The 23,994-nt window shown below is 36.7% G+C and overlaps 1 protein-coding gene across 4 annotated transcripts in view; it reads left to right on the top strand.

The window, feature by feature from the left end:
• The first annotated feature begins 426 nt into the window (after positions 1-426).
• The window catches only part of LOC131435012 (EH domain-binding protein 1), a 44,427-nt gene continuing 20,859 nt past the window's right edge, over positions 427-23,994 (top strand). For all 4 annotated transcript variants that reach the window (XM_058602455.1, XM_058602457.1, XM_058602458.1 and 1 more), the window contains exons 1-2: positions 427-1,290; positions 22,193-22,779. In XM_058602455.1, the coding sequence (XP_058458438.1) occupies positions 1,187-1,290; positions 22,193-22,779 (691 nt within the window). In that variant the 5' untranslated portion in view covers positions 427-1,186. The remainder of the gene's footprint in view (positions 1,291-22,192; positions 22,780-23,994) is intronic.

Here is a 23,994-nt window from a genome sequence, read left to right on the forward strand (position 1 = left end):
AAGCAATGTTATTGGCAATAACATTTTCCATAATTAGTATATGTGAAGGGCAATAAATTATTGCCTTTCATATGTCTTTTTATTGAAAAAATAAAACCAAGACGCTAAAAAAGTAGAATCGATTCAAAACGGCTCTGCCAATTTTGTATGGCAAGAATCCAACAGAACTGTTAATAACCGCTAGGCGAAATTCTCTACCGGAAACGGTTGTTGCATTGTTGGCAGACTTTTGCCGGAATTTAGGCAGAATTGGCTGGCCTGCCGCCGCGTACAAGTGGGCATCGTGGGTACAGCGGTAGTTAGGCGGGATTCACATTCATTCACCCCTCGAAATGAACCGGTACAATGGTCATTCTCTCTTCACTCTCTTTGCTCTCCATTCATAATCAGAACTGTCAAAATTTCATTACAGTATTTTTTGTGCAGCTCCATCCAGCAGTGGAAGTATTCGCAGCGGTTCTGTGGAGAATAATTTCCTATTCTTTAGAAAACTAATTTCCCATTGATTCTGCTTTGGGCAGCCAAATTGTATATGTGAAAAGTGTTTTGTTCGATACAACTCTTGACAACGCGTAAATATCAATCGTGGAAAATGTAATCTTGCAAAACAAATACTCCATGCAGGGCCTTGACTCGAGAAAGATGATGATTTCAGACTTCCTGAAAAGTGATAATCCTATTCAACAGACGAAAAAACAACAGTGAAAAAATGATTTTCAACCTTGAACGCAAACACAAATCGTCATCGTAGTCATCGGTTTCATTTTCGCTGTCAACGGATTGGGCTGGAGATATCGGAAAAGTTTGATATACAATTGTGTTGCCATTGAATGGTGGTGTCCTTTTGTGGTTGAGCATGAGCGATCCGCGCGGAGTGATGAAAATATAAGTTGCAAATTATAATTGACGTGTTGTGCTGTGCTACTATACAAATAAACAGCTCCCGTGGAAGTGGAAGTGTGCTAAACTGTGAACGGAAGAAGCAACGGGAGATTCTTATCATCATAAGGGCGTGAATTAAGTCGTTTTGCTGTAGTTGGTTCCAAGTATTGCCCGCTGCGGAGGAGCAAAGTACACCGCCTGGAGGAGTGTCGCTCTGATTCGAAAGTGAACAGGCTTACCAAAACAGAGGAAACGAAACTAACGGGTCGAGAGGTAGAGGAGGAGAAAAAAACATAAGTAAACAATGGGAAGCGTTTGGAAGCGACTGCAGCGTGTCAACAAGCGAGCGGCCAAGTTTTCCTTCACCGTGTCCTACCATGAACTGCAGATGGAAACCACTGCCAAATGGTAGGTTGTTATTTTTGGTTAAGCTACATGTCCGGAGCAGTTTCGGGTATAACGTAAGCTGGTGGGATAGGGTGGTGAACGTGTTTTGATACTGTTAAATGTTTCCAACCGCAGGGATGTTTTTTTTTTGTATTTTCTTCAACTATATTAAATATAGAGTGGTTTTAAAAAATGCCTTACCTTTTGGTAGACTGCAATGCGTGTATGTTCAAAGGTTCTTTTGTTTGTGACTTCCATTGGCTTTAATAGGATAAACCGAGTTTACTCAAAAATCTTCGAATTCGAGGCGACTCGAATTTTACCTAAAGTTATGTAAGAAACAGTCCTTGGCTGACAGTTCAAATTTTTAGGTCCTACTGCTGTTATCAAAATTGTCCGAGTGTTCACTTATAATTTGATCAATTTTCTGAAACTGGTTAGTTAAGGATGAATAAGAATTTTTCAATCTAGGTAAACTGCATGACGCTTGGTCTTCAGGATTTGGTTGAAAAGTTATATATCTTTTATTTACGAGGGAAATGTGAAGATTGGAGATGTAAAGATAAAGACGATACGTAATTCCTGGACCGCAACTGTGTTGTATATTAGAAATAGCTTCTGAGTGGATAAAACATTAAAGCAGCACTCTATTGAACTCAATTTATTCATTTTAAGTGTGCATTGAAGTCACAAAGTGAAAGTATAAAATATCTTTAGGATCTAAAATTAGAATTCTTTGCAAGATTTTGTTCCAGTGCCGAAAGAAAACTATCGAGCTGTCAAAAATAATCATACTTTCGGGTAGAGTTATTTTTGACAACAATAGCTCGATTGTCAAATTTGAACTGAAAGTTAAAATAATTCATTCAAATTTTGCTAAAAAGTCATTGGTGGCTCGAAATAGCGGAATTGAATCGTGAACCTTTTCCTACAATGATTCATTACGATTTCAGTCGTGGATTATCAAGACAAGAGTGTTTCAATCAACTTAGCTCGACTTTTGGCAGTGCAACACCATCCAATGGGACTGTAAAAAACCTGAATAACGAATTCAATCGTAGTTGTAGGTCGCTTGCCGATGAATTTGAAGAAGGTCGTCTAAAATCAGTTGTTTTGCCAGAAAACATCGATGCTGTGAAAAATCTGATAATGGAAGATCGCCATGTGGAGGTACCTTGAAATGAAGGCAGCCTTGTGCATTGGTATGAAAATCTAATATGTTATTTTGCATGAACAAGTCGTGAACAAAATTGTTCACGTTAAATCCCACATAATATGACAATCGTTCAAAAAAAAAAAAAAAACTCGTGTCGATAGGCCCTCAGTAAATGTGACTGACAACTGTTCAATAATACCTTATGATCAAAAAGAAACCGGAATTTTATTAAAAAATGCAAAATTTCAATTTTTAATAAATTTCTTTATTATCGCCTTCAAAGTACTCTCCTCCTGCGGCAATACATGCATGCCAACGCTTGATCCAATTTTCCATACAAGTTTTATAGACCGCCGAAGGTATGGCCTTTAGTTCACGCAGCGAATTCTCTTTTATGGTCTCTATGGTCTCAAAACGCGTTCCCCGCAATGGCAATTGGAGTCTGGGGAAGAGGAAAAAGTCACACGGGGCCATATCTGGAGAGTACGGTGCTTGGTTGAGTTTTTGGCCAAAAACTGCGACACAACCAAAGCTGTTTTTGAATGAAATTCAGCTTTTTCAAAGCCGACGCGTTTCAAACCCAAAACATCAGTTAAAATGTGTTCGGCTGATCCATAAGAGATGTCCAACAACACAGCAATCTCTCTAATCGGTACAGAACGATTTTGCAACACGATTTGCTTCGCCGATTCAATGTTTTCTCCAGTAACAGATGTTGTTGGGCGGCCAGGGATCTCATCATGATCCAAGCTTCTACGACCACCTTTGAAGCGTTTATACCACTTGTATGCCTGTGTTTTTCCTAGACACGATTCACCAAAGGCCTTTTCTAACATTTTCAACGTTTCGGAACACTTAAATCCATTTGCAACACAAAATTTGATGCACGCACGATGTTCTAAATTTTCATCCATTATAAAAATCGCCACACGAAAATTGTTCAACTTCTTTGTATAGACGCCAAACAAATACTAATCGTACGATATGCGTCAAAATTTGACAGAATGTGTATAAAAGTGTTGCCAACGTTGAGAGAATAAAAGTTTACCGATTGGACAAGCGCGGGAATTTTAAAATGAAAATTTCGGTTCTCTTTTGATCCTAAGGTATATCATGGCGAAATACAATCCAGTAAATGTAATGCATTTTTTTCCAAATTGAATCCATGCAAAAAACAGCAAGAAAATTCAGGTTCAGAATTCCGAATTAGATTCATTAGGTCCAAACTCAGAATTCGAGTCCCAAATTTTGTTCAAATACAGAATTAAGGTCCAGAATCCTGCTTCTCGGATCAGAATTTAGGTTCAGATCCAAAATTTCTCGAGGAATTCAGATACAGAATCTAGGTATGGGATAAGAATTCATGTCCAAATCTGAAGTCCGGGTCCATGTTTAAAAATTCCAAAATTCAGGCCCAGAAATCGGATCCCGATGTCCGCTGAGGAATCCAGGTCCATGTTCTGAAACTAGTGTCAGAATTCAGGTGAAGAGTTAAGATTCAGGATCTAGTTTCAGGATCCAACACAAGATCCAAGTTTTGAATTATTTTTCAGAATCCAGGTTCAGATAAAAACTCAGTCAAGAATTTTGATCCAGAATCTGGGTCCAAGTTCAGAATGCATATCCATAGATCAAGAGTTGAGACTAAGTCCCGAATTTATTTTCAGAATGAAGATTCTACACTCAGATCTTAAATTCATATTCAGAGGTTAGGTCAAGTTACTCATTTCAGGTCCCGGTTCTGATTCCAAGAATCTTTATTCAAAATGCAGGTATTATGTAGATCCAGAATTCAAGTCCTTAATAAGCCTTCAAAACTTGGACCTAGAAATCAAGCCCAGAGTTCAGTTCCTGAATCGAGGTTCACGATTCTGGTGCATGTCAAATTATCAAAGTAAAAAATCTTGTTCAGAATTCGAAATCCAGGTCCAGAATACTGCTCCAGATTCAGACTCAAAATCTACGCCAGTAGTTCAAATCAAGAAACTATGTTTAGGTTTTGAATCCAAAATTCATGTTCAGAATCCAAGTGCAGATATCTGTTTCAGATTCAGAATTTTTCTGTCAGAATTCTGGTTCAAAATCCATGTCCAGATTCCGTATTTAGATCCAGAAAACTCGTCGGGCCCTGGGGATCAGAATCCTGTTCTAGGTTTAGAATCCCTGTCATTGAACCTGACTTTCAAGTTTAGAATTGAGGAATCCTAGAGAACTCCAGTCCAAATTCACAGTCAAAGAGCAAAATACTTATCAAGAATCCAGCAACGGAACTCACATCGGTTGTCTAGGTATCCAAGTCCAAGCCTATGTTTCGAATTCAGGTTCGGAATCTGGATTAAGGTCTCCATCAGGAGTTCAGGTTCACAATCTCGGTCCAGGTCTAGAATCCAGATTCATGTTCCGAATCCAAGTATTGAATTCTGCTTCAAGTTCATCCATGCCCAGATAAAGAATCTCAGTCCAGAATCCAGGTTCAGATTCAGTATTCTGATCCAGAAACCTTGTTAAATAACCAGATCCAGCGTTCAGGACCAGAATACAGATCTAGATATCGCTCAATTATTATTGAATGAGAGGACTAGCGAGTTTCCGTAACTATCATAGAACCAAATACTAACAAAAGTAATACACACACAATCATTCACATCTTTATCCCCAAAACTAAATTTTTGTCTTTATTTTCTCTGTGGAACCTTGTGGTTCAAATTGCCGGAAAATTTTAATTTTTTTTTCTACTTGGTGGGCTGTAGAACGAATATTATATTCAAAATGGACATTCGACCAGAAAAGTTCGGGAACCACTGATCTAGGGAAATATTCGTACGCTACGCATCGGTTGAAACAGGAGGTCAAATTCAAGGTTCCAAAAGTGTTTTATGTTGATTTAGAAACTACGTTGAATCCATAACTTTAATTTAGGATTTCAATTTCTGGAACTAGTTTCAGGATAATTGATTTTAGATCTGGATTCGGGAACTAAATGTTGAATCTGAGCTCTGAACTTGAAATTTGAATGCAATTCTTGAAATCAGTTTGTGGGTTTTATTACTAAATTCAGTTTGAGTTTTCTTTTCTCAAATTCAGAAACTGCACACTGGAAGTAAATTCGAAACTTCAATTCTGGAACTAAATTCAATTTCTCTATACAGTTTCGGATTTTGAGTTCAGAATTCAGTGTGAGAACTTGTGGATTCTTTATCTGAATCCTAAACCATAATTTCCCGTATGAATTCTGAGCCTGTTCCATATTTCGGATTAAGCTTTTGAATTCAGTTTGGGTTCCTAAATACTGTGTGTAAATCAACAAAAAAAACTGCTATAAAATTCTGGTATTTTGTTACTCTCGTTTGTTCCGTATTATTTAATTGTATGGTAGAATATATTTGACACCAATCAGTCGTACTTTATTATAGATGCACCGTTACAATGCTAAAAACGAAGCAGAACAAGTTACAAAATTCACACAATCAACTAATACTACGAGAACTAGTATTTATATTCGAAAGTGTCCGTTTTATTCGTATTCACGTTCTCCAGTTATGTCTGTGACATTACCCACCCACCTTTTTGTCTTGCTCATATAGAAAGATTAATGCAATCACTGTGAAAATCGACTCTTGAACCGAAACCGGGAGGATCGAGTGTCGTTTACTATTCTACTTAGTTTCGCCGAGTACGCAAAATGTATGTAAAACTTTTGTCGTGAATACGACTTACATTACTAAGGGGCTCCTTTTCAAAATTTACCCTCTGAGAGAGTGATAAGTTTTTGATCGTGAATATCTATTGTTGTATCTAACGAATCAACATAATTTTTACTACATACCATCGGAAATATGTTCCCAATTTTATGATAAAATTTTCAGTTGTGTGACATAATCTCAAATAATTCAAAATTAAACCTTTTCTGAAATGTTTGGTATAAACGAGTATCAAAGAGTATAATTCATAAGGCGCGTTTGATTTCTCGTATTTTTAAAGCTCATAGCTCAGTGATCTGTGATCGGATTTATATAATCTAACTACCAATAGAATCGAATTTTTTCAACTTAAACGTGTATAGCAACAGCATTGAAGTATTTCAATAGGAGGACGGGTACAGCGTGATGGGAGCGACATTAATGTTAAAGCCTCTATAATTGAAACAAAAAAAGTATTTCAATAGTACACTATTAAAAAACCTGTCTCATTTGACCCATGTCAACACCAACCAATCAGAACGCGTTCTGAGGAAGAGAACAAAATATCTGCTTGCTCGAGAAAAATGTTCCGAACAGTGCTTAATATTGGGGTGAGTTCCACAATTCTGAAAGGTAGGAATGAATCCCGTACAGCATCCTAATAGTTTCTTTCAATGAAATGCAAATCCGAAATGAAATAATCGACATTAAAATTCTGTGTGCGGCTATTTTTATAACCGTTAGGACCGCCCATTAGTGAAAAAGCTACAAACGAAATCACGTAAAAAAAGCCTCTTAACAAAAATTGGATCATTATGGATTCTATCGCCACTGCGAGCAAATGTATTGTGTGTCGTTTGCAAAGCTAGTTTCGCTTTCGACAAGAGCGATTACGTCACAGCTGCTAGTCGTTCGCATTGGTGAAAAAACAACGAAAAGAGGTTAACGGTGGAGAGCATCACACAAAATCAGCGGTTCTAATGGCTCTAAAAGTTTTCTTAAGAACTATTAGGATTTCTTCTTCGCAAATCGAAGATAAATATCCTAAGTTTAGTGCAAATCTAGAACACTTTGATTAGATTTGTGCACAATTTATCAACTAATTGATATTCGGAAGTGTTAAGGAACATGTCAGTTGTTTTCGTATTCACGACATCCAGTTATGTCTATGACATTACCCACCCGCCTTTTTTGCACTCACTTTTCTCGGAGATGACTGAACCGAATTTCATGAACTTAGAACTTGTAGCCCCATACGAATTTCCCGAATTTTATTTGAATCCCAATTCCGGTTTCGGCCCTAACATTTCTTAGAGACGGCTGATCCGATTCTCACAGATTCCAATGAAAGGTATAATTCCTTCATACAAACTTCTTAAGTTTCATTTCGATCCGACTTCCGGTTCCGGAATTATAAGGTAAAGTGTTTAAAGTGTTTGCTGGCCTCGAAACTACTCCAATCGGTAACCATTATCAGTAGACAACCAAACAAATTCCGGCTCCGGCTGATACCGGCTATCCTGGTTCCCGATTTCCGAATCCTGAAGCACCGGAAATAGTAGTCATATATTCCAAAACGGATCCCACTCACTTTTCTCAGCGATGGCTTGACCGATTTACACAAACTTAGGTTCAAATAAAAGGGCTTTTGGTCCCATATTGAATTCTTGAATTTCGTCCGAATCCGAGTTTCGGTTCCGGCATTACAGGGTAAAGATTATTAATATATAACTCACCTAAAAACTATTCCAATCGGTAGCCATAGTCAGTAGACGGTTAGACAAATTAATTTCGGCCTTCCTGGTTCCCGGTTTTCGATTAACGACCGAAGATTGTAGCCATAGGCTCAAAAATGGATCCCAGTCCCTTCTCTCGAACCGGCTTCCGGTTTCGTAAGTACCTGCAATAGTGGAACTCACTTCGTTTTCTCAGAGATGGCCTAACCGATCTGAGTACTGCTTCAATCTGTAGGTTATACTAGTTTATGGACAAATCAATTTTTCAAAAATCAAAGAAAATTATTTTGAAGAGGGCCACACATTTATGTATGAGAATATGAGAGACATCAGAAAGGCTATTTAGGTTTCTTGTAATTAAAATTTTTTGACGAGTAAGTTTGAAAATTGCATTTTTAATGTCATCATGATCGGTCGGGTCTCGTACACAACCTTTTATTTTTAAGAAAACGGCATAGATTGGTTAGGATCATTTATTTTTCTACGCCGAAACCTAATGGAACCTTCTGGACCAGGATTCCAGATCTTAGCTAGAACTGAATTCTAGAACCTAATTCGTAACCTGACACGGACTCAGAGTTCAGGTTCGATATCCAGCTCCAAAATTCAGTTTAAGAAATTTAGATCAAGAATTCCAGGTTCCGAATTTAGTTCTAGAACTGAATTCTGAACTTGAATTCTGATCCTGAAATCTGGAAGTGAATTCTGGAACAGAGTATAGCAATTAAATTCTAAAACTGAATTCAGGAATTAGGGGTTGAGGCCAGTAGGTCGCGTAAAACCACGTGGCTCGCTGTGCGTATTACATTTCTCTCCATGCTCTCTCGCAAATGTGCAAAATGATTCTCGATGTGGCCAAGGCTGCCAAGAAAGTTTTGATATTTTCGGTTACGAGTTTGACTACATCACATAAAATCCAATAAAGCTACCGCTTGTTTGGCAGCCTTTTTGAGCCGATTTGTTTCTCTCTCATGTTTCGGTACGTTATCAGGAAACTAAAATGGCGCCGCCATAGAAATCGACTTACCTTAACAAAAATAACTTTTACTTCATTTTTATCGCGACAACATATATGTTTTTATGCACTAATCGCATCTAAATTAAATTATCTAGACATTGTCAGAATAGATTTTTGATCCATGCTTTTGAAGGCGAGCTATTCAATGAACAAGTTGAAAGACGGCGTTTGCAGCTATGCAATTCTTCCTTCAGAAAAAATGACTTTCCCGACCGCTAAAGTCATTCTGAAATTTTCACAGAATCATCTAAGCTAATTTTCTAAGACATTGTCAGTAGGGTTTTTTTTATATTCGTCACCGTTTCTGAGAAAATCAACTTTGAAGCGTGAAAATAGCCCTCTAAAACGCTCTAAAACACACTGGCCTCAGCCCTTAAATTCGGAAATTCAATTCAAAAATTCAAACTTCGGTTCAGAAGTCAGCTTCACAAATCAGATTACTCTTAGATTTCTACCTGTGGCTAACAGACTTGTGTCGTCACAGAATAGCGATTTCTGACAACCAACGGGTAGGTTTGGAAGATCAGAAGTGAAAATATTATACAAAATTGGAGCTACGCTCGAACCCTGCGGAACACCGGCTCGTACGGGTAGCAATTCAGATTTACAATTCCGATAGCTAACCTGAAGAGTACAATCAATTAAATAATTTTGAATCATTTTGATCAAATAAATAGGAAACTGGAAATCAGACATTTTTGCTATTAAACCTTTGTGCCAAACACTGTCGAATGCTTTTTCTATGTCTAGAAGAGCAACTCCAGTGGATAACCCAGAAGATTTATTTGATTTTATCATGTTCGTTACTCTGACAAGTTGATGAGTAGTTGAATGTTCATGACGAAATCCAAACTGCTCTGGTAAAAAAATTGAATTCTCATTTATATGAGTCATCATTCTCAACAAGATAATTTTTTCAAAAAGTTTACTGATAGAAGAAAGTAGGCTAATTGGGCGATAACTTGATGTTTCTGCTGGGTTTTTATCAGGTTTTAGGATAGGAATTACTTTAGCGTTTTTCCATCTTTTTGGGAAGTAAGCTAATGAAAAACACTTGTTGAAAATTTTAACCAGGAGTCTCAAGGCAACATCGGGAAGATTTTTAATAAGAATATTAAAAATTCCATCATTACCAGGAGCCTTAATGTTTTTGAGTTTCTTAATAATTGATTTAATTTCGTCAAAATTCGTCTCAATAATGTCATCTTGTGATAACACTTGGGTTGAAATATGATCAAATTTCAGTGAGACTTCATTTTCAATAGAACTCACAACGTTCAAATTAAAATTGTGGACACTCTCGAACTGCTGAGCAAGTTTTTGAGCTTTTTCGTCATTTGTAAGAAGTATTTGATTTCCTTCCTTGAGAGCAGGAATTGGTTTCTGAGGTTTCTTAAGAACCTTAGAAAGTTTCCAGAAAGGTTTAAAATATGGTTTAATTTGTTCAACTTTTTTAGCGAAATTTTCATCTCGCAAAAGAGTAAATCTATGTTTAATTTCCTTTTGTAAATCCTTAACTATGTTTTTCAAAGCAGGATCACGAGAACGTTGATATTGTCGTCGACGAACATTCTTCAACCGAATGAGCAGTTGAAGATTGTCATCGATGATAGGAGAATTTAATTTAGTTTGAGCTTTGGGAACTGAATGATCTCTAGCTTCGATAATATAATGATTCAAATTATCAATTGCTGTGTCGATGTCCGCAGAATTTTCTAAGATAGTTTCATGATCCACATGATTTTCAATGTGAGATCTGTAATCCAACCAATTAGCTCTATGATAGTTGAAAATAGAACTAATTGGATTAATTATAGCTTCGTTGGAAAGTCTGGATGTTACAGGAAGATGATCTGAGTCAAAGTCAGCATGTGTAATCGGTTCACTACAAATGTGACTTTGATCTGTTAGAACCAGATCAATTGTAGACGGGTTTTTCATGGAAGAGAAACAAGTCGGATTACTGGGATGAAGAACTGTGAAATAACCAGCTGAGAGTTAATTATGAAGTATTTTACTATTACTGTTATTTTGCCTACAATTCCACTGGACATGCTTTGCATTTAAGTCCCATATTAAGAAAATTTTCGATCGAAATCTTGTGAGATTTTGCAAATCGCCTTTAAAGAAATTTAATTGTTCACCGGTGCATTCTAATGGTAAATATGCTCCAGCGATGAAATAAATTCCATGAATGGTTTCAACTTCGATTCCCAAGCTTTCAATAACTTTAGTATTGAAAGAAAGTAAAATTCGATGTTTAATTTGCCGTTGGACAAAAATGGCAACTCCACCACCCATTCCAGTAAATCTGTCAAATCGATGAACCACATAATGTGGATTACTTTTCAATATGACATTTGTTTTAAGAAAAGTTTTTGTCACAATGGCAATATGAATTTTGTGAACTTTGAGAAAATTATAAAATTCATCTTCACTCGATCACTTACTTTATGATCGAGCATTCCAATTTAAAATATTCAAATAATTATTTAACATCACTGTTAAATTTCAAATTCATTATAATATTATTTGCAAATTGCCATCTCACTTGAAATGCTTCAACAAGTGATGAAGTCGAACCCATTCGGATGATCATTTGAAAAAGTAGATCTAGTAGGTAGATCATTTTATTTTCCGATATATCGCCTAAATCGACTTCGTTTAAAGAAGCGAACGGCATTGAAGGAATATTGGTAGGTAGATGTCTACCTGTTACGCTAATGTAACTGCCATTAGAAGAAGATGACTTGGCCGATCTTCCTATTAATAAATTGTTTTCGTTAGAAGATGAACAGGAAGGCGTTCCTGTGTTTGATTGTTTACAGTAGAAGAATTAATTGTCTACCTGTTACCAAAGCGTAACTGTCATTAGAAGAAGATTACGACGAGGTCGATCTACCTGTCAATAAATTGTTTTCGTTAGAAGACGAATTGGAAGGCGGACTTGTTTTTTGTTTTAAATTTGAAGAAATAAGTGCCTTGGAAGAATTAGGCGTGGCATTAGTAACGTTTTTTTTTTTTTATTTTCAGGTATGTTCTGTAAATTTAAGGTCGTTGATTTGACTTGTCGTCTTAGCGAACGAGCGTTTAAAATTTTTTCCCTGACAGGACATTTCAAATAATTGGATTTATGATTTCCATTGCAATTTGAACATGAAAATTTATCAGTGGTTTCATTCGTTGGACAATCGTCTTTCGAATGCGATTTACCACAATTCAAACACCGTATATCCATATGACAATTTTTGGTTCCATGACCGAAGCCTTGGCAACGACGACATTGCGTTAAGTTTGCAATACGATTATGCCGTTTATTATGTTCCCAATGAATTTTATTGTGGGAAATGAAACGTACTTTTTCTAAAGTTTTCAAATTGTTTACATCACTTCGATTGAAGTGTATTAGGTAAAGTTCATGGGAAATTCCAGAGCGTGGTTTAGAAGTACCATTCGCTCTTTTTTTTCATAAGTATTACTTGGGAAGGGGCAAAACCAAGCAATTTTTTTAGTTCATTTTTAATTTCATCGGTACTTTGATCATTTGATAAACCTTTCAAGACAGCCTTGAAGGGTCTGTCTGATTTTATATCATATGAATAAAATTTATGAAGTTTCTCGGACAAATATCGAATAAGACGTTCGTATTCTTCCAATCCATCAATCAAAACTCGACATTCTTCTCTTCGTCCGATTTGAAATGAGACTTTTACTTCCGGGAGAAAAGTAGAAAGCTCAGTACGGAATGCTTTGAAGTCGGAAATCATCACCGTCACTGGTGGCATAGATTGTTGTTTCTTCCCAGAACGACAAGCGTCCATTTTGGGAATTTTTGAAGAATTTTCTTCTATGTCGCTACAATCGGATTCAGGAAGCATCTCGTAAATATTGTTAGACGGCATAGAATTAACGGAAGAGAAATCCGTCCGTTGTCTTTTATTTTTACATTCAGATTCTATAAGATCGTGAATGTTATTAGAAAAATGTTGAATAACGGATTGTGATTTATTACGTATTGAATTATTTTTAGCCTTGGGATGGTTGCCTTTCCGGTTGGACGCAGGCATTTTTGAAATGAATGAAATTTGAAATTAAATTAACTAGGCTAAATTAGTCTTCGATTAGACTCCTAGTTTGGAAAAGTCTTGATAAAGACTGATTTTGTGGTAGTCCTTATAAAGACTGATTAGTTCGAAAAATAGTTTTTTGAATAGCTACACGGAAAGACCGAGATCAGCATTTTGGCGAAAAAATTAGTTGATTTTCTGATTTTCGTTAGTTATTTTTTGAGACAACTAAAAAAATCTTACTTTTGCTAATTTAGATTTTTAAAAACCAAATTTCCTTGATAATAATAAAATATTTATTGAAATGGCTATTTTTTTAGTTGAATTCACCAATTGTCATTTCTTAGCTAAGGCACACTTCATATCCATTCAATTAATTTTTTAGTTGAATTAGAGAAATAAAACGTTGTTTTTACCCAACATAAATGGTTGAATTGGTTTCTGCAATTTGCAGCTATATGGCGCTCTGTCGCCGAAATAACGCTAACACCGTAATGACTACTAGCCCCTGGATGGCACACTTAGGGATGTCGTAATATCGATCGATTAATCGAGTAATCGATTAATAACCCTGATAATCGAGTAATATTTAATCGAATAGCTTAAAACTAATATTCGATTATTGAGCTAATCGAATAATTAAAAAAATCCCATAGTAATAATCGAATGAATAATCGAGTAATCGCTTAATAACCCAGATAATCGAATAAATTTCAATCGATTAGTTTCAAAATTATACTCGATTATCGAATAATCGAGTAATTCGAAATTTCCGACATCCCTAGGCACACTACTACCGAAAAAAATTTTAGTCGCGGTTGTCTTTTCTATATTGGCAGGTATAAATACGATGTTGTATTGGAGAAAAAGACATAAGCGAAACATAAACTTTTTTTTGAACATTTTGCTTCTAAATCGCTGTTTTCTTCATTCGATTTCGCGAAATCGACTCTCTCACTGAAAACTTTGAGCACTCGGAAAATAAAAACCGAATACAAGTAGTACATCGAACGGCGTGGCCCGGAAGGTTGGAAGATACAAAAAACATCATTTGACATGTACAATTAGAGTGCAACATTCGAAACTCAATTCACTGTTCCTCGTAAAAACATTATTACGCACAATCGCTTCAAATGCGCACAATATCTGAATAAATACACTTTCCACTAACAGTTTACGTCAATTTTACATACCGTTTAGAAATTTATATATGGATATATCGTAACACATTTCAGTTTCATCAAGACTGTCCCTTTTAGCTTTTTAATGGATTGTTTTGTTTTGATACTTCTCATGAATTTTGTGGCTAATAAACAGGTGATAGATGAATAGAAACAAATTTTCTGATTTTAAAAACAAAATTAGTTGTCAATGAGAATTTCGTGTTGGATTGAAATATTGCTGGTTTGTGTCCAGAATATTCGCCAACTAAACACATTCTCTAAAAATAAGAGTTTTTTTCAGCAAATAAATTCTCAATTTTAACTAATTTTATAGTTATTTTGGAAATTTTGTTGTTAAAATCAACTAATTCGAAAACAGTAATACGAATTAGGCGCAGAGCTAATTTCGGTCGTTCCGTGTAGCCTTAAAAAAGGCTGATTAATTTTTTAGCTTTGAAAAAAAAACTAATTATATTAGAATATCACTCTTTGTATAGCCTTGAGAAAGGTTGACAAATTGTTAGTATTTAAAAAGACTATTAGTGATTCAGGTAGTCTTGAAAAAGACTGAAGCCTTGAATCAATGAAACCCTAGGTAGCCAAAAAAAATTTCCAGGAGCCAAGAGCTATATGCGTGCGGTGCGAACGACTGTTCAACACCGACTAATTATTTATTGTTAACTTCAGGCAGTGCAAAATTCGACCTTCGATACGAGAACTTGAAGGTTTGCTTAAAAAGCAAATGCATCTTGACGTTAAACGTGTGCATTTACTTCAATGCAATAAGACAAATAATGTTGTTTACATCCAGTTTTATAAAAAATTGGATGTAATTCAATTCGTAAAAGACAATAACAATATGCACTATGTGGAGCACGAAAACATTAAGTACAACATTCCAGTGTATATGGAAGATGGTGTTATAGAAGTGCGTGTGCACGATCTTCCCTCAAGTGTCATCGATCCTTATATTAGCAAAACTATGTCCCAATACGGAGAGATTCTCTATCGAAAAAGAAAAGTGGAAGAACTTTTTCGCCGGTATTCTTAATGGCGTACGTTTGTTACGCATGTGCTTGAAGAGGTCTATACCTTCTTATGTGACTTTCGGTCAGGATACAAGAATGACAATCAGTTGGCCACATGTCAATATTGCCAAAAAGCTGTTCAATACGGTAAGCCATGTGATAAACTGGACAAGGAGACAATTACACCAAAGGACAATGGTGCTTCCTTCACACCAACCCCAAGCAACCCCAGTACACCCGTGACAACCACCAACAACAATGAAGCATCCACTTCAACGAAACCATCCAACGTATCCCCTATAGAACAAAGTGCCTTAACTGCAGTGAACAAATTACCATCCAACCAACCAGCAACAGCACACAATGTACAACAAGGCTCATCTCCAGCAACTAGCAATGAAACCAACAACAATACCATCGATGTGGCAATGGATGACAAGACGAACCGCGAACAAACTGCCCCTCAATCCTCGCAGGAGGGAGATGGAAACTGCTTTCCCCCTAGAAAAGGGTGCCAACGAGATCCAATACAATAAAAAAAAATTATTTAAAAAATCGGCTCAATCGGACACGTAAAGCTTGTACACAAATAGGCCTGAATAAAAACATCTTTTTAATGAAAAAAAAAAAGAAAAGTAGAAACTTTGAACGAAATCTTTTCCATTTTGTTGAAAACTGCTAGTGAAAAACAATGGAAAAAAGTATCATACCACCGAAGTTATCAGCTGATAGCTGCACCTTTCTTGTCAAATTATTCTGAACGCTTTTCATCAGGTGTAAGATCATACATGAACCTGTTTATATACAAATTTAACGATGAAATAACTGACTGCGCTTGTGATAGAGTTAAATGAATAGTGTGGAACGGGAATGATTTTTAATGTTATTTCGTATATCATATATTCAGGGCAGGGGCCTTACATCAACATGCTAGAATGCGCAATATAATATTATTGGCCCAAGGTCAACATTGCAAAATTGATCAATATTTTTTCTAAGAAATAATCTACTATATTCTTTTTTCTTCAGAACAAGATCTACGACTATCGTTACTTATAACCTTCACCTTCATCGCTTAAAAATTAACTTTGATTGTATCAATTGATATCCATACTTCTCATTGCAAGTGCAAGAAATTGTACCATCTTCATTTTGGTGGTGTGGGTTGTATACGTATCAAACATGAAGTATGTATTATACAAATTTCTAACACCACGAAACTTGGTTTACTCTTGATCCTTAAGGTCTGCTTTTTGAAAAGGTACCCCATAGTAAAGTAAGACGTATTTCCGCCAAAAAACAGTTTCCCCACACTAAATTCTATACAAACTTTGAATTGCCGAGCGCGAAAATATAGTTTCACCATTTGTGCCAAAATTTTGCATAGTTCCTATGGGACTCAAAAAAAACATTAAAAGATTGGTGGAGAGAGAAAATAAATAAATAATGCCCCACCCTATTGGCCATCATTTTGTGGATTGATCTGCATTGCCCACATTGAACAGTCTCATTTCTAGCAGTCTGATGCAGAGTACCTGATGTTGCAGTATTCAAAATGACATTCGAAACTCCGACTCTGATTCGATCTGCTTGCGTGCACATCACTCGCTTACGTTTCGTTTTCAATATTCAATCAAAGATAACATTTTTCCATCGTCAAAACCGATGAGTACTGGCAGCTAACTTCGCTGTTGCACGCGAGTCTCTCGATGCAGAACAAGTTAGAAAACCCCGCACACGGTAGTAAATTTTGACTTAAATTTTTTTTCTGACCAGGAACCCATCTCTAGCTGAATCCGGTCCAGCTGCCTCCCGAAAGTGTGAGTGGCTACATAGCGTATTTACTATGCAAAGCGGAAGAGATAGCGGGAATCGAGGCGAACCGGGTGCGAACGAAGTGAACGCGAACGCACATGCAATCGATAGGTCAAGGAATTGTTTACTTCACTTCCAAGCTGTACTTCGGTACACTTGCTTTCCGCTGTCCGATTGGACCATTTGGACCACCCTTCCATGGATTCCCGCACAAACCGAGCCGAGCGATAAATGTTGATAAATGGAGCTCCCTGCTCCCATCCCGCATTGCTGGCTGCCCCTGCTGCTGCGCTATATGGTAAATACTTTGCCCGTTCTCATTTGGCTTCCGAAGCAAGATTTATTTTTGGCCGATGATTACTCAGTCTCGACTCAAAGCAATTGATTTCGCGAGAACGTGAACATCTTATTGTGGGCCCCGCGAAGCAATGCTTGCCGCATACATCGATACAAGGCAATCAGCGCATACGCTGCGACGGCGAGCTATTCTTTTGTTCTTTTTTTTCGGCCGGACCTAACCCTTTCAGGTCAGTAGTGCCGAATTAAGTTTTATGCCTAAAAACTAAGAATCTCTGCAAACTAGAAGAATTATAGACAGTTTTATGGGATTCGTACCTTTTTTTGACCATTGTTCGTGAAAAAACTACAAGGATCAGCCCCATAGGGTTGTTCGAGCCATTGATGTGGAACACGGCAACCAAAATTTCTAATGATCTACAATCAAACAGTTCAATCAATCGTCACACTTTTGAATCCGCAGTTGCACGATAGTCTGCTTAGATTGATCTTGATAAGGAACCAACATCGAACATTGTTTGTCTAGATTTGTATTTGTTTTATAGCCGACGAAATTAAACCAATACCCGAAATGTATTCAATTATATCTTTGGGGTAAGGGTAAGGGCTCCCTATTTCATCTCATTTGTAAGGACGTTGCCTTAAAACTCTGATTTAGCCACTAAAATCACAACGATTTTTTCATATTGCTGCTTAATTCGCTTCGCTTCACATTGGGAATTAATTCACATTCCTTGGAAATTAAAACAATATTTAAAAGATCAGCTAAAACGCTTCTGCAATGTTCACTACTGTGCTCCTAATTTCATCACAAAAGTTTTATATTCATCCTATCGTTGGTCCTTTATTCATGCCATAAATTAATAATGGCGACAGCATTCATAGCCAAAATATTCCACTATTACACTCTCAGGTTCAAAATGTCAAAATTTTCCTTAAAAAGAGCCTAATGCCAACTATGAGACAGCATACGATATTTCTAGAAACAGTTTGGAGTTATTTCGCCGTTTAATTTTTTTTTGATCGTTTTCCTCACCTTTCGTTTTAAATTTAAAATTTTACTGCGCAGTTAATTTGGAGAACTTAAAAAAACAAAAATAAAAAGTATTGTTACTATTTAGGCATTAGCACTCCTAAAAACAAAATGCAGAACCAGAGATGCCATTTATACAGATTTATCTGTATTGTATAGATTTTTGCGTTCGCATACTGATTTAAATCAATGCACAGATACCAAAAAAATACTTGTTGATGATAATTTGAAGAATGAAAAAAAAATTGTGTAACATTATGAGAAAACTTGGCAACTTTGCGAAACGAAATGAGATGAAAACAAAGCGCAATCAAGTGAACTAAGTGAAAAACTTTCATCTCATATTCTTGAAGATTTTTATTGCTTGTCGGGAAATTTTTGAAGTTTTTAATCGTTAACTAAACAAGTGGCAAGTGAACATTACTAATTATGAAGTCATCCAGCATTCAATAGTAGTGTGATTGTGCGAAATAGTGAACATGTTTTGAGACGAATCGATTAGTAGATATTCAGGAACATGACGAACTGTAAATCTTGAGACGAAAATGTGTCCTAAATTGAAAAGTGAGTTTGTTTTAAATGAAAAAAACGATCACCGAAATCATTTCTTCCAATGAGAAAGTGTGACAATAGCTTGAATAATCATTTTAAAACATTCTACCGTTTGGTTAAGGTACGTTGTAAAATATTCATGTTGAAAGTAATGAGGTGAAGGGATGAGATGGAAATAGGAGCTCAGATGAAATAGGGAGCCGTTACTCTACATTCTTGCGATACGGATTTCGATATTTAAGCTTCTCTTTGCCAAGCTTGTGTTCAAGTTTTGTATGCAACTAGTTATTTTTATAGCGTTAAGTTTCTCTACCATCCTGCGATTTCGGTTCAAGCGATAAACTTCTTCTCATTATCAATCGAGTTCATCTTATATAAATTAGAAATTAATCTTAGGCGCTCAAAAATTACCCTGGGGTTGTTGTCAATATCTCAGGTGAAACGACATAACATGGAATTTCATCCGATCTTGCATTACACAAGATCAAAGCATACCAATTAAAGCTTCAAATCGATTTATGGCACTTTTTGCCTTGCTGTCTAGCAACAACCTACCTCTAGCATGCTACGCGTAGGATTGAAACGTTAGCTATAATTTAGCTTCTATTTATAGATTCGCGTGCTTCCAACAGCTTCGCTTTTGCATCGATTGACCACTCAGAGCGATGCTTTTCCTTTGATATATCGCTTACTCCTTCAAAATCGTCGTCTATGGCAGGGAAATCCGGTATGCCAGAGATTTTTAGCAGACAAAATAGGACACAGCTTGCTACTAATCCAAATTTCATTCATATATAATTGAAAATACGCGACTTGATACATTGAAATCGAATCTTAGAAATATTTTCAATCAAATGATGAAATAATTTTAATAATTGATACAAAATAGACTGAGCTGTAAGTGTTTAAAACCTGACCACATTTCAACGTGTATTTTTCCTTGAGTTTCTGATTTGCACCCCTATATAAAAAATAAAGATGTGTTCCACATCAAAAACTAGTAGAGTTTGTACGTCAAGTTAGCTGGTGGCCGTACGATCAGCAAAAAATCAGGAAAAGAAGCGCCGGAATTTGTGTTTAAATTTATGCTAAAAAAATTGTTTGAAACTCAATCGTGCAAGCCACTTTGATAAACTGGTTATATGAATACATAGATCTATGACAGACGTACCAAATAAAATGTACGTAATTCACAAATTACCAACACAAGTTAACTTGGTTTACTCTTGATCCCTAAGTGACGGTGTTCAATATTCAACACACTTTACCCTATAACTCAGGAATCGAAAATCAGATCCGAATAAAATTCAGGCATTCCGTATGGGACCATGAGACCTTTCATTTGAATTTAAGTTTTTCAAAATCGGTTCAGCCATCTCCGAGAAAACCCAGTGAGATTATCTGATAGATACACACACATACATTGCTCGATGAACTGAGTCGAATGGTACATGACACACTATTTTTACTAGTCGATTTTTCAAGTGATTGCATAACTTTTCTATCACTATAGGGGGAGAGGTGGGAGTGTACATCGAAAAATTTTGTTTGATGAAAAAAGTCTTAGAATTGCAGTCCCAGAAAGTCGGCGAAAGTCATTTCGCCGAAAGGGTTATTTCACCGAATGACATTTCGCCGAAAGGGTCATTTCGCCGAATCCTGAAAACGTCTTGAAATTAGAATTGATTTAAATTAAAGATAAACGAAAGATGATAGCGTTAACACCCGTTTTGTTGACCTACCCATTGTAGTTCCCAAGAAAACTTGTTGACTATTAGCTACTAAGCATCAAAGCAATTGCATAGGTGTATCTACCAGGTAAATGTAGGTGGTATTTTCCGTTTATAAAGTGAAAATGAAAGATGTCTAATACGGCTACGCCACATCGTTTTGGTTCATGTGCTGTCCGACTTCGCTACCGCTCGTTCGGACCTAACTAAAGCAAAGAAACATAGCTTTAAGTAGACCGGGCAAACGAGGCGGTTACAGGTTTGTATGCAAGAGGCCGCCGCTTCAGACGGCGGGTCGGCGGCCGACTCAGCTGGCCGAGTCTTGGCTTCGGTTATGTGGCTGCGCCACATTAATTATACAGAAGACATAACATGCATGAGATATGACCTTTTCGGCGAAATGACCCTTTCGGCGAAACGACTTTCGGCGAAATGACCTATTCGGCGAAACGACTTTCGGCGAAATGGCATTCGGCGAAACGACTTTCGGCGATATGACCCGCTCCCCTTTTGGGCACTACCGCTTTTCGAAATTAGAGGTGATCCCAAAATATTGGAATCATTATATATATTTGAGCAGTAAAACACAACGTGTTTTGTCGGTAACGCCACTTATACCATCATATCTCTGGAACCAGAAGTCGCAGTCATTTGATCTTCAAAATTGATCAGTGGCCCAAAAGTAGCCTTCAAACGAGCCTAAGTCTGTTAAAGTCGGTAAAGCCATCTCTGAGAATATTGCGCGGTAAAAAAACAATGCGAAATGTAGATGCGCCTTTTGTTCAGAGATGATACTTTCAGCAAGAGTTGTCAAATCGGTAGTGAAAATTTTAATTACTCCACCTTTTCAACGATTTGAAATCGATTTTCTTCTACTCTGAGTTTACTTTTATTGCTGATATCTATTTTTACTACAAAATAAGCGAAAAAATAATCGTTTAAAGATGCACACACATTCATACACACACAGGCATTTTCCGGTCTTGTCACTCTGAGTCGATTGATATATAACACTATGGGACTTCAAGGCTCCGTTCGATAGTCAGTTTTTTTCAGCAATTCTAATACCTTTCTATAAGACAAAGGCAAACACATTCAGTTTGGGTCGGTACAGGGTTAACTCGACTACTCGAAGACTGATGAAACTGTTTTGCCAGCTTTCCTGACGTCTACGTTGTTGCGGCTATTTGCTCTACTGATTTGATTGCTGTTTTGTTTCGTATTCTTTTTTCGTATCAGTCACAGCGTCTAGAACGCAAATTCATTTCACGTTGCCTAAATTTTCGTTTGATGTTGTTTTCTTTCCACTTGCTTTGAAACGAATCGCAATATTCGAACACGTGAATCTACGTAAAGTAATGACAATGAAGTTTGGCAATGAACGAACGCCAGTCTTGTGACTTATGCGGTTGAACTTCTGAACCATTGTGCGGTTGATGGTAAAAATAGAATAATTTCAGATGTATTAAAACAACAGTCACTATGCTCTCAAATAGACTGTCAATATTATTGTTGTGTCAGTCATTAAGTAATAATCCTTCAAGCGCTTTTGAATATATAAGTGTTTATTGTTTGAATATCAACAATTGAAATGTGAATAGAAAACCTATTGATTATATTAAATTCGATTTTTTTTTTGTATTGACAGGCGCCCTCACAGTCTCCACGTCGTTTGGACCCGCCGATCGCGACGTGTCGTATCCAGTCCACTCGCCTGGGAACCGGACCTGGTCAACCCGGTGAGCAGCACGATGGCCTGGACGATGCCGGACAACCACACGATAGCGGTCACATTGTTCAAGGATACCCGAACGCACGAGCTGGAGGATAAAGACTGGACCTTCGTGCTGGAGGATGTGTCACAGTTGGGCAAAAAACGTCTGCTCGCTTCGGCAACGATCAACATGCGCAAATATGCCAGCATAGAATCCACCCAACAGACGTTCATCCTGGAACTGAGGCCCGTCTCGAAGAAAATCGTTTCGGCTCAGCTGGAACTGACGCTCAGTTGTGTGTTTCTGCGGGAAGGAAAGGCAACGGATGAAGATATGCAAAGCATCATTTCGCTCATGTCGGTGAACAATGTGTCCGACATTGCCCCGTTAGACGATCTGGAAGACATTCCCGATTTGGAAAATTCCATCGAGATTTCAGAACACATGTTAGACTTCACACACCAGCTGGAACAGTTGACTACCAGCTTAAACAGTTCCGACTTGGCCACACCGATGAGTGGTGAGTAGAGTAACTTTAGGGATATTGATTTGATAGAGGATGGGGGTATCTTGCTATGTGTCTCCTTTTTTTTACGATGTATGTATTTAAATAATTTGATTAATTAATTGATATTCGAAGTGGTTTTATTATTAATTTATTGTTTTTATTTTGACGTGAATACGTCTTACTTTGCTATGGGGAACCTTTTCAAAATTTTCTTTCTTAGAGAGTTATAAGTTTTTGATGGAGAATATCTCTTGATGTATTTAACGTATCAACATAATTTTTGCTACATTCCATCGGAAGTATGATCAGTAATTTATGATAAAATTTTCAGTAGTACGACACAACAATAAGTAATTCAAAATTAAAGTTCTCTGATATGTATGGTAACAACAAGTATCATAAAGGAAACCTCATTACAAGTGTTTACCTTTTTTTATACTCGCGATGACGGCTTATTTATGGAGAGTTTCGAGTATCAAGAATTCAGTTACATATATAGAATCCAGTTCAAGAATCAATCATTCAGTTCCCGATTTCAGTTTCAAATGGAGATCGTAAATTTCTCTTGTTTTTTTTCAAAGTATCAATTTCTTCTTTACTTCATGTCACCGAAGATATGATCAGAAAATTGTGATAGAATTATCAGTAGTTTAAAATAACCACAAATAACTCGAAATTAAAGTATTCAAAACTGTTTGCTAAGTAAAATATGAAAAATTTGATAATTATTTCATTCTGGCATGCGTAGTTGATTTGTTCAGTTCACACCGGAATCCAAATCCAAAATCCAATTCTAAAAATCAGTTCTGAAATTCAGTTTCAGAATACAGGAATAGATCTTTTTCATACCCAGAATTGAGTTCCAGAGTTCTAGAAGTTTCAGAACTTGAACCTGAGCCTAGATTTCAGAACCGAAATCTGAAACTGAGATCAGGATTTTGATTCTAGACCCAAACTATGGAACTTAATTACGGAAATAAATTTTCAGAATTTTGAAACTGAGTTCTACACCTGAAGCTCTGAAAAGTAAGACCGATATTCAGGACCAGAAATCAAATTCAAAATTTAGTTATATTTGTTGAATTCAGTTGTAAATGCATTCCAGAGTCCAGGTTCCGAATTCAGCTCCAGAATGGACGTCTAAAATTGATTTCTAGATTCTAGAAGTTCAGGATCAAATTTTAGGGTTTCTAGAAGTGACCGGAATTGAGTAACTAAAATTCAGTT

The sequence above is a fragment of the Malaya genurostris genome, chromosome 3 (genome assembly GCF_030247185.1).
Source record: "Malaya genurostris strain Urasoe2022 chromosome 3, Malgen_1.1, whole genome shotgun sequence".
Classification (NCBI taxonomy): domain Eukaryota; kingdom Metazoa; phylum Arthropoda; class Insecta; order Diptera; family Culicidae; genus Malaya; species Malaya genurostris.